This window comes from Plectropomus leopardus, chromosome 23 (genome assembly GCF_008729295.1).
Source record: "Plectropomus leopardus isolate mb chromosome 23, YSFRI_Pleo_2.0, whole genome shotgun sequence".
NCBI lineage: Eukaryota > Metazoa > Chordata > Actinopteri > Perciformes > Serranidae > Plectropomus > Plectropomus leopardus.
This window is the reverse complement of record NC_056485.1, coordinates 21061461-21073095: the sequence shown is the minus strand read 5'-3', so window position 1 is coordinate 21073095 and position 11635 is coordinate 21061461. Positions and strand designations below refer to the sequence as shown.

General features: G+C 39.2%; 2 protein-coding genes and 1 pseudogene across 2 annotated transcripts; all 3 read left to right on the top strand.

The window, feature by feature from the left end:
* The first annotated feature begins 492 nt into the window (after nucleotides 1-492).
* Nucleotides 493-4001, top strand: LOC121962109 (butyrophilin subfamily 1 member A1-like). Its single transcript, XM_042512305.1, has 4 exons — nucleotides 493-789; nucleotides 1599-1663; nucleotides 2290-2409; nucleotides 2974-4001. Exons 1-4 carry the CDS (start codon nucleotides 527-529, stop codon nucleotides 3582-3584), a joined length of 1059 nt encoding a protein of 352 aa, XP_042368239.1. The 5' UTR covers nucleotides 493-526; the 3' UTR covers nucleotides 3585-4001.
* Nucleotides 4002-4586: 585 nt separating this feature from the next.
* On the top strand, nucleotides 4587-6701 carry LOC121962133 (annotated as a pseudogene).
* On the top strand, nucleotides 6596-10490 carry LOC121962506 (low affinity immunoglobulin gamma Fc region receptor II-like). Its single transcript, XM_042512765.1, has 6 exons — nucleotides 6596-6603; nucleotides 6713-6828; nucleotides 7482-7748; nucleotides 8318-8563; nucleotides 8827-8970; nucleotides 10237-10490. Exons 1-6 carry the CDS (start codon nucleotides 6596-6598, stop codon nucleotides 10296-10298), a joined length of 843 nt encoding a protein of 280 aa, XP_042368699.1. The 3' UTR covers nucleotides 10299-10490.
* The last annotated feature ends 1145 nt before the right edge of the window (nucleotides 10491-11635 follow it).

Below are 11635 nucleotides of genomic sequence, written 5' to 3'. Positions count from 1 at the left end.
TGATTTATCGTCATTTTCAAGCATTTTTTTCTCGTATTGACTTTTTTTTTTTTTTTCTTTTAATTTTTTTTTGCAAACCTTTGGATCATTTCTTCTAAAGCACTTATTTACAAGTATAATTTTATTTTTTGTTTGTTTATTTATTTTTACAAATTTTAAGGTATTTTTCTTGTACTTTTTACCATTTTTATTGCAAAACTTTGGATCATTTCCCCTTGTAAATTCTATTTACTTTTTACTTTTTTTAAAAACATTTTTGGATCATATCTTATAAGGTCCTTTTTCCAAGTATCAGCTTTTTTTTACTCCTATTTCTTTTTCATTTTTGTCTTTTTTTTCTTTCTTTTTACCAATTTTCAGGTATTTTTCTTGTACTTTTTTTTTTTTTTGCACATTTTCTAAAGTTGCTTATTGGCTTCTTCCCATGTTTAGCAGAAGAAACCAAGCCAGTTTGCTCAGGTTTCAAAGGGTTAATGTCTCCCAGCATGCAGATATATTAGATTTAATATGTTACATTAAATGTTTGATGGAACATTCAAAGGTCACGCCTGTGATTATTATTGTGCTTCATAAAGGGGCTGTTTCTGAGCCAAAACTCCTCATCACGTCAGCGGAGGGCGGAGGCGTGACTCTTCAGTGCGAGGCCGCCTGCTGGCTGCCGGAGCCGCAGATCACGTTTCTGGATGATTACGGAAAAATCATCCCTGCGGATGAGCCAAAAAGACATCAAGATGCCAGCGGCTGTTTCACCGTGAGACGAACGCTGACTCTCCGGGACGCGACCAAAAGGTTAACAGCTCTGTCCAGATTCTAGAGGAGGACGTTTTCTGGTTTCTGTCTTTAAAACTGAAAAAGTTCATTTATTTTACAAAAAAAACAAGAACATAGAACATGTTCCGCTGCATCTGTATGGCTTTTAGTTGGTTTAAAAAGTCCCAAAATCCTGTGAAACAAACATGGAATCAGATTCATTTTACACACTAAAAGATGAACAAAGCACAGGTTTAAAAACACTTCAGCAAAAAAGCAAATTGGCTGGATTTCTTTTAAAAAATGTGGGAAGACGGTGATGAGCAATCTAACAAAAATGTCCCAAAAATAAGTAAAAAATTAGTTAAGAGTTGCAGTAAAAAAACAATTACAGGAAATGAGAAAAAAATGACCTAAAAAACTGCTAAAACATTTTTCTCTGTGACATAATTTAATATATATAATTAATAGAGTTATAAATATAGTTTTCTCGATATTTTTTCCTAATTTTTGGATCATGTCTGTTAAATTTCAGAGCATTTTCTTGTCACCTTTTATTGTTCATTTATTTATTTATTTATTCAATAATTTTTTATTCATTTATGTATTTATTTATTTACAGTTTGCAGGACATTGCAGCACAAGGACACTGATGTCCATCCAGGTGTTAAAGACATTATTTAAAGTATGCAGTACTTTTATTTATGTATTTCTCTTTTTGTCTGAGGCTGCGTTTCTGCTACAACACCTGAATTTCCCCTCTGGGGGTCAGAACAGGATTATCTTTTTTTATCACTTTACAGATCTGATTTATAAACTCGACTAAAACTTTAATATTTTCATCACAGGGTTTCCTGCAGAGTTCAGCAGCCGGAGACAAAGCAGACCAGAGACGCCCACACGATCGTACCAGGTGAACTGCAGCTTCAGCAGCGATAATTACGTCTATGTTCACAGAATCACAGAGATGTCCAGAAATGTTACACGTGACCTAAAATCTAACAAATGTCTAAAAACCGTCCTTAAATCCGTATTTTCTTAAGAGCCTAGACACAAACTAAAATCTGAGAAAGCTCTAAAAATCTGAAAAACATCCTAAAATCCACAGAACATCCGACAATCTTAGGAAACTCTAAAAAAAAAAAAAAAAAAATGTTGAAATGTGTTAAAATCTAAAAAATAATAATAATAATAAAAAACTCTCTTAAAATCTTAGAAACAACCTAAAATTTGAAGTCCTACAAATGTCCAAAAGTCCAAGAAACGTCCTAAAATCAGAGAAACTTTGTAAAATGAAATGATCCAAAATGTCTTTAAATCCTATAAACATGTTTGGGGCCGCAGGAGGAGGAGTTTGGGGCCCCTGGCGTCCTGTCGTTGGCCCTCAAACAAAGCCAGCTGAGTGTTCCCGCTGAGGAAGATCTCGGCGACCTCAGTTTGCAGAAATCCTCCCGATGGCTCATCCATCAGGTGTGAAATATGTCGGATCATTTTCGTGTCAGCAGCTGATTTGTTTTCGTTTGTCTCTTGTCGTTTCAGATGGCCACGGGAGGATCTGCTCTCTGACCACGAACATCGCTGTCGGCGGCGGCGTCTTACTGCTGGCAGCTCCGTTATGTATGTTAGCGGTCTTTCTGTGGAGGAAATTTGGCAAATCGGGTAAGTCGCTGAGAGGACGCTGTATTTGGGAAAAGAGGCTCACTTCTCATTAAAACCTTTAAAACTCAACAGTTCTTCAAAGGTTTTTTTTGTCTTGAAACTTTTTTAGTCATTTTTGAAGAAAACATTTTATGGAAAATATTTGGCATTTTATTTTCTTTTAACATTTTGGGTGATCTTTGAAGAAAATATGAATGTTTTCTTCAAAAATCAGCATCTCATCCAAAAACTACCAAAAAATGACGTCATGCTTGGGTTTTTCCAACAGTCCTTGAACACGTCATCATACGTGTTATTATACGTTTGTGAAACAGATTTGAAGACTTTTTCAAAGCTTTCAGGGTATATTTAATTTTCCAAAACGTTTCTGCGCCTTGAAATTACCATGCACGAATTCCAAGACCTTTCCAGGCTTGTCTTGACCACATTAACCCCGTATGATGTGAAAAATGAACGTATCCATGGATTCCAAAAACATACTTCCCCACGTCTTTTGCTGTGGTTTGGTAGGTAAGAAATGTGCGTACTAACGGTGCGTATTGTCTTTTTCTTTGATATTCACAGCGAAGGCGTCGACGTCGTCAATGATCAGACAGTCGTCGGATGAAAGTACGCAAAGTAGTTCCTCTGAAAGTCGATTGCTCTTGCACAGCGTCATGGTTGTCAAGGACGACACCATCGAGAAAAAAAGCATCACCATCGAGATGCTGACAACAAAAGTGGCCGACCTCAACTCAAAGCTTCACGAGAAAGACGAGACCATCCTCCAGCTACAGAAAAACAACTCCCAGCTCAGAGCTGCTGTTGTCCTGCCAGCCAACCGTCGAGGTCCTTCAGCCTCGGCCGACACCAGCGCTCCGAAATCCGGCGGCCAGCCGCAGAAGAAGGGACGACGACCTCGCTTAACACGGCAGAACAGTCTTCCAGCACCCGAATACCCGACACACAAAGCTCGCAGTCACAGCTGCCCCGTTATCTCAGGCTTGCCAGCGTTGCCCACTTCGTCTTCCGCCAGCACCGCGGTGAAAAAGCTCGGCAGTATCGGTCGTTCAATGAGCGATGCTTGTCCTCAGCCCCGTCTGAAGGCCAAACTTAAGCGGCAGCTTTCATTCGTCGACCCGTCAACTGTCAACCGCATCCTGCTCCTGGAAGATTTAACAGAAGAATCAGACTAAACCCAAAACTTACTGCAGGCTGAGGCACCAGCGATGGCCAAATGAAGCTTGGGGCGCTTTTTCAGACCAAGAGCGCCGTAAAACAGGACAATGATTCCACGAGGCTTCAACTGGCCATCGCGAGTTCATACTGGCCATAAGTGCCATATCTGATTTTTAAAAATGGGGCAAATTCAAGTCAAACATTGTGATGCACACGATCAAAAGCTGTCTCTATTTGGCTTGGGCAGTATGTGATATTTCAAACCTTCCTGAAAAATGTATTTGTTTTATTCATTTCACCTGTGTAAAATGTATTTAAAATCTGTATGGCACCTTAATATGTGTAACAGTAAGATTCTATATATTGGGTTGTATGTAGGGACTCCTTTATTTAAAACTGATTTGTACTCAAGAAGTTTTGATTTTTAATTTAATTCTTCATTGTTGTATAAATTATGCAAATTTTGTATATTTTTTAAAGCTGTCTTTTTTGTTCACTACACTGTTTTATGAAATAAAGCACCTTTTTTTTTTTTTTTTTTAAATTCATGTCCCCATTTTATTCACACAATTCTAGTATGATTAGAAATAAAGAGCACCCCCTGCTGGTTTAAATATAATATTATATTTTTTTTTTTGCATCAGATGTTAGGTTGGGACTTTACCTGCCTCGTTCACTCAAATTTTGAAATTGCAACACTTTAGTTTTTCCTTTTAAAGATGCTTGGATAAATGTTTCTATATTACTAGAAATATTTATGTAAATTTGCAGCGTTAACAACTTGTTGTGCAAAAATAATCAAATAATACAGGTTCTATGTTTATGAAATTTCTTAATTGCACTGATAAATTTTGACATTTTCTTTTGTGCAGCCTTTATTTTTTTTTTTTTTTTTTGCAGAAAAGATGAAGAGCATGTCCAAATGTTGCATACGAGCAGCTACCATCGAGCCGAGAGACGGAGATTCTGTGTGTCCGTCAGTTGGTGGGACAGGATGCAGCTAATGCCGTTCTGCCTGCTGCTGTGTGAGTACAAACTTCTTAACCGTGTACAAATAAACTCTTTTTCCATTTCTTCATGTGCTGCTGACAGATATTTTACTGTCTTTTGAATTCAGAGATGTCATTTTCTTCATGATTAAACTGAAGATACTCCAGTATCATCTGCATAACTGATGATTAAACTGGAGACAGTTTGGTGTCATCTTTATATCGTATCATAGCTGAAAATACTCTAATACTCTAACCATATTTTGTTGAGGTGTATATAATAAATTTCTACCTGGATGAAAGTACTTTTGTTACACTTAAGTAATGTTCACTTTTCTCCAGTTTGGATCTTCCATATATCTGCTCCTTTAACCCTTTGAAACCTGAAAGGAAACACGTTAGATAACCCGAAAATTTGCGGGAAAAAGTTACAAGAAAATTACCTGAAATTACCTGAAAAAAGCTGAAAAAAACTAAAATTAAATAAAAATCAGATTTTTTTTTTTCAAAAGAATTCTGTAAGCTAATTTTAAAAATACAGTTATGATAATAGCTCAGTTTGTGAAAACTCATGAGAACACCTAAAGCTCAATGATGTTTCTACTTACTTTTCTGTTTCTTTTTTTTTGTTTTTGTAGGTAAAAGACGAAGTGGAGGTGAAAGGCTGCTGGGCTGCTCTGAAAAAATATGACCGTTATTATGTGAAGGTAAAATCCAGAGTGATGTCATGAAATGTTGCAAAAATTACGTGGCTGATCCCACGTATAAGGGGCTCGTCTTTCCATCACGGCTCCATAACACGCCTACGTGGCCTTGGATTGGCAATCATGACGGCTAGTTTGGTGGCTGCAATAGAAATAAAGCTGCTAATGTTTTGAACATCCATCGCCATGGTTACTGGGATGTTATCACCAGAGGAGAAGTCGCACAGTCATCTCAACATTGCGTTTTATCCACTTTTCTAAAATACTGCTTAATTTATAATGAAAACCCACCTATAGATATATATAGAGGCATACGCAGGTTCACATCTCTCTGTAGCAGAATGCTTTCAATAAGAGTATCCATTTGTCCTTTTGTTTTTAAGGTACTCAGGAGTAACTGGTGGGTCGGACCTGCTCCCCAAAGCTTTTCTTACTGTCCTCGGTGACTCCTCAATTCTCCTCGACTCCAAAGTCAAACGCATCAGTCAGTCAGATAACGGTATGATTGTATCGTACCCGACGGGCCAACAGTCTTCTCTAACTGACCTTTCTGCAGATTACGTCCTGGTAACGACCACAGCCAAAGCAGCACTTTACATGGACTTTAACCCCCCTCTCTCCATCCCGAAGATGGAGGCACTGAGGTCAGTCCACTATGAAAGCTCCACCAAAATCCTCCTCACCTTCAGCAGGAAGTTTTGGGAGAGGGACGGCATCCGAGGAGGAAAGAGCATCACTGACGGGCCGTCTCGTTTCATCTACTACCCCAGCCACAGTTTCCCAAACAATCCAAACATCGGCGTCCTGCTGGCTTCCTACACCTGGTCCGATGACTCCCTCCTCTTCTTAGGAGCGAGCGATGAAGAGCTGAAAGAGCTGGCTCTGAGGGATTTGGCGAAGATCCACGGCGAGTACGTAAAGTCTCTCTGCACAGGCGTGGTGGTGAAGAAGTGGAGCACAGATCCTCACAGCTTGGGCGCCTTCGCTCTTTTTACCCCCTACCAGCATTTAAAGTACGCCCAGGAGCTCTTCAGAAGTGAGGGCAGGGTGCACTTTGCTGGTGAGCACACGGCCTTCCCTCACGCCTGGATCGAGACGTCCATGAAATCTGCCATCAGAGCTACAGCCAACATCAACAAAGTGAAGCTGCTGAATTCTCAGTCAGAGATGAGCTCTAAATTCTGGGGCATCAAGTCTAAGCACTATTACGGTGTTTGAAACCCGGATCATCGTTTTATAGCGCTGCCTTTCGCAAGTATTTAAACCTTTTAACTTAAATTGGTGCGATTTCTTTTTCTTCAAAAAAAGCTCACTTCACTTCCTTCAGGACCCAGCATGCATCTGTGCAGACTCGCAGTTCTCCATCTATCCACCAGATGCCCTCAGACTTTCCCAGCACTCCCAGTCACATGACTCCTGCATCACCTGCTCACCTGCTCACCTGCTCCTCAGTAGCCTCCTCACAGCGTTTAAAGCCGCTCATCTCCGCCTGCTGCTGGTCTCCTCGTCAGGTTCCTGTTCCTGCTCACCTGTGGACTCTCACCTGTCTGAACGTGCTGCTCTCACCTGTAAGATTAACCTCACCAATAAATCACTCAGCTGTTTCCGTCCGTCTGCCTCTGGCTCCTTTTTCTCGCTGCATCTGCTTTCTGCATGAACACCGAACTGCGCTGTGGTGCCATCGAGCGGAGGGAGGGAGTGAGGTGGGTTTCTCAGAGAGGAAGTGCAAATTTCAGTGTCAGTTGTTGGTGTGACAGGATGCAGCTAACACCGTTCTGCCTGCTGCTTTGTGAGTACAAACTTCTTTTCTGTGTACAAATAATCCCGTGACCTGCTGCTGATGGAGGATTTATTGTCTTTTCAATTCAGAAATGTAATTAGTTAGTAGATGAAAGCCAGTCTCTTCTGTGTGATTGTTTGCGTTCTTGTTTCATTTTTCTCGTGTTATTTGTATTCCTCTGCATGTCATCTTTTCTTCTGTTTCACTTTCTGAATTTGTCTTTTTCTACGTCTGTCGCTTGTTTTTGTTTTGCTTCAAAAGTTGTATTTCTTATTACGTGCTAATTTTCTGGACTTTTTACATTTTTGTTTTCATCATTTTTTCACACTTTGGTCCTGCAATTTTCTGTCTTATTACTTCTTTTTCATTCTCTCAATCTGTCCATCGTTTTTAATTCTGTAAACCGTTTTATTTCACGTCCCCCGTCCTCCCTCGGTGCAGCCTGTCTTCAGGTGAGTCCGGACAGGTCTCAGTTCTTCAAATACGGGACTATCGTTATGAGCTGCGAGGATCAGCTGAACTCCACCGGCTGGAAGGTGAAGAGGAAAACATTGGAGGGCGGGATCCGACCCTGCGCCTCCAGCTGGGGCTCTGCGTCCTCCGGCTCCACCTGCATCATCAGAAACGCCTACCCATCAGACACCGGGGTGTACTGGTGTGAGTCTGAGGACGGGGCAAGGAGCAACGCCATCAACATCACCATCAGTGGTACTGCACACAACACTGCAGGGACACTTTTAGGACATTTAAAGGATGTTATGACATTTTTAGAATTTGAAGACATTTCTAGGATTTTAGGACATCTCTCGGATTTTATCGTGCTCTTAGGATTTTAGGGTGTTTCGAGGATGTTAGAAGATCTCCAGGATTTAAGGACATTTCAAGGATTATAAAACGTTTGTAGGATTCTAAGACATTTCTAAGATATCAGGATGTTTCTGTGATTTTAGGACATTTCTAGGATTTGAGGACATTAGGGGCTCAGCCAGGACCTCTATAGGGGACGTAGGGATTCCTCCACTGGCACTTTCTTGATAAATCAGCTCTATATTGATGCTGTTTTATGAACCTTATGTTTACAAAAACAATTTGTGAATCGCTGTATTTTTATTTTGAATTAGATGATGGTCGGGGGGCCACGGGGGGCCACTGGGGGCCCGATTAAGGCAAACAACAGTTCTGCTGCCATGTCCATGCCATGTGGTTTTTGAACCACAAAGTAAAGCTGAGGTTACATTAGAAATAAATCCTGAAATGAGTTTCTCTCTCTTCCACAGATCGTCAGGTGCTCCTTGAGAGTCCTGCCCTCCCCGTGTCAGAGGGAGCTGCCGTGACTCTGCTCTGCAAAGCCGAGTCGCACTCCGTCATCCACACATTTGATTTCCATAAAGACGGCCACTCTGTCGGCAGCAGCTCCACGGGAGAGCTGACCATTCACAGCGCTTCCAAGTCTGATGAAGGACTCTACACATGCAGCATCCCCGGAGTTGGAGAGTCAGTTGGCAGCTGGGTGGCCGTTAAAGGTGAAATTATTACCGTTACGCCTGTGTATGTCCAGTGTTTGCATGTTGGAGTATTTCACCAGAAATATGATGTAATTCATTTTTTGTACTAAATAACATATTAGTGTGGAATTGTGGAAGCAGCACTAGATTCAAAGGAACTAAAGTATGAATGTGGAAAACTCAAATATTTACTGTGAGAGTTTATTTTTCTGGCTGATTGGGTCAGTTTTTCCTCTCATGGTTAATGTTCTTGGCGCATAAGAGTTCATTTATCTTCACAGGCTCTCTTACTCCTTCAGCTTCAGCTCCGCCCACAGGTACCTGTTCAGTTTCTGTCTTCAGGCTGGTGTGTCACCTGGTGGTGGGAGCACCTTACCTGCTGTCCACCATCTTACTAGGACTCATATACAGAGACAGGAACAGAGGTAAGAAGACAAATGTCCCCCGAGGTATTCTTCTTTACACTTTATATGTTAAATAATCAGATCAACATTAAAACTGTTATTTTAGATTATCTCTGCCATCAGTTAGTTTGTGTTCTGTCCCTGAAATATTTTTTCTTATTTTTATTACAGCCATCTTTCTAGATTTAAGGAAAGATGTCTGATAAAATTTGTATTTAAAGCTAACGAAAGGAAACTCAGTTTGCTGAAGACAGTCCAGTATCATCTGCTTACCTCGTGATTTTGAAGACACTCCGGTATCATCTGCATAACTAATGATATAGCTGAAACTAAGCCAGTATTATCATCATTAGTTATGATTTTGCTGAAGACATGGGTGTCATCTGCATAAATACTGGTTCAGCTTCAGACAGTCCAGTATCATCTGCATAAATACTGGTTCAGCTTCAGACAGTCCAGTATCATCTGCATAACTAATGATTTAGCAGAAAATAGTCCAGTATCATCAGCATAAGTGATGATTTAGCTGACTAAGCATAACTGATTATTTCAGCGACTGTTTACATTGACATTCATCATTTACCAAGAGTCTGCATAGAGTTTTATGCACCATATGATTCTATAGAAACCTGTTACTTTTATAAGCAGTAATTTAAAGATGACTTACTACATTTTAATTGCAATTCTCTCAGTCCACCTGTTGATAAAACTAGATACTCTTGACCACAAGGGGAAAATTCTGTACTTTAAGTGGCATTAGTGTCTTTTTGTCATATCATTACTTTATTATTATTACTTTATTCTTGATTTATATTGTATTCTTGTCATTTTTAGCTGATGCAGACATGCTAGAAGTTACCAGAAGTGGTTAACTCAGTGTTTTCTTCATGTTGGTCAAAGAAATAGGTCAATTAAAGGTTTATTTCCATCAACTTGCAGTTATGCAATATGCGCAGCCACAGTTGTCACCATTTTGTGGCCAGTTTTCTTTCTCGGTCTCTTGGCTTTGTCACTCAAAGACATCCAGTCAGTTTTGCAAAAACCATCAAACCAGACTAGACAAATGTTCCAGTGTAGCTCATGTTTGTCTGGAAGAACATTATTTTACTGTGCATGTTCTTTGTTGAAGTTAATTCAAATTACAGGTTAATAAAACAAAGTATTTATTGGAGTAATTAAGCACGGATCAATCATGCTGCCATCATTACAGTTGGGTCTGTGGTTTTGCAATGTTGCAACACAATGTGACCATTGTTTCATAGAAACTTCAACTCTTTCTGTTTGCAGCAGCTCGGATGATCGCAAAGAGAAGAGGGAGCAACGATGTCATCATGGAAATAGCTGTATAGTCTTACAATTTGTAAAAATGGCAAAGAAATTCTGCTTCAGTTGCACCATCGGCGTGTCAGATACCAGCAAAGTGACAATTTAGAAGAGTTTACAAAGCTTTGTGACCTCCATGAATCCTGGCTAAATATGTATACTTTGATTTCTGTTAACCTTTAAACCAATACTAGACTTCTGTTAAGCTGAAAACTAAACTGCAATACAAAGCGTTCTTTATTTGAATTTTCTTGCTTTAAGAAATATAATCAAATCCAAATTTTGCATGTAAATAAAGAAGATTTAGGGAAATGTTTTCATCTTGTTAAACTTTTGTCACTAGCTGGTGGGCTGAAGTTTGACCCACCACATCTGTGATAGACTCCGTCTCTCCTTTACTTTCCTTCTTTCGTGTCTTGTTTGTTCAAAATATTCAGGTAGGAAAACAGGTGTCATTTATTGTATGTGCACTGTAAAAAGAAGCAATTTTGATATTTTGACTTAAAAAATGAATAAATTTGTTTGTGCTACCTTAGCTTCAAAAATTTGTGACCAGGTTGCCTAAAACTTTTAAGTGACTGAATTTGAGAAGTTGAATCATTACAAAATGTACAAGTTCACCTCAACTTGTCATCTCAAATTAAGTCAACTAAAAAACGTTAAGTTGAGGTTTTTTCCTTTTACAGTGCACCACCTTTTAAATTCACTGAGCGTTCTTTGAATATAGGCATGATTTTTAAGTTGACTGAATTTCGAGAAGACAAGTTGAATCTTTGCAAAGTAACTTGTCTTCCCAAATTCAATAAATGTAAAAATCTGACAGAAATTCTCTCTATTTACAGTGCATATATGGCAAATGGCACTGTTTTTAACTCAATGAGCGCTCTTTGAAAATAGGCATGATTTTAAAGTTGACTGAATTTCAAGAAGACAAGTTGAATCACTAAAAAAATGGTTTTCTTAATTCAATCATCTTACTTTTTCTAAGGCAGCCTGGACACTAACTTTTTAGAGGTAAACAAATACTCGCATTTAACAGTGTCTCACTGAAAAGACAAAGCCATCTCTTTTTTTGTAAAATAGTAACAATCTATAACAAAATATATCATAAAATATGTTCTTATTCTAAATTAACTACTAAAAGAATTTTCAGTTTAATAAAGAAATTCTTATTTTTGGGGTATTTTTGTAATACGGCAATGCAACAATGATTTTCGGTTAATATGTATGTTTGCTTTAGCCTATGTCTCTATTGTTCATGTGACAAGACAATAACATCATATCGTAGCTGTTTTGAGTACATAGGTAGTAGCTTGCGTGCACTGGGGCCCGCTCTAACTGCTTTACTTCTCAGGGTGCTTTG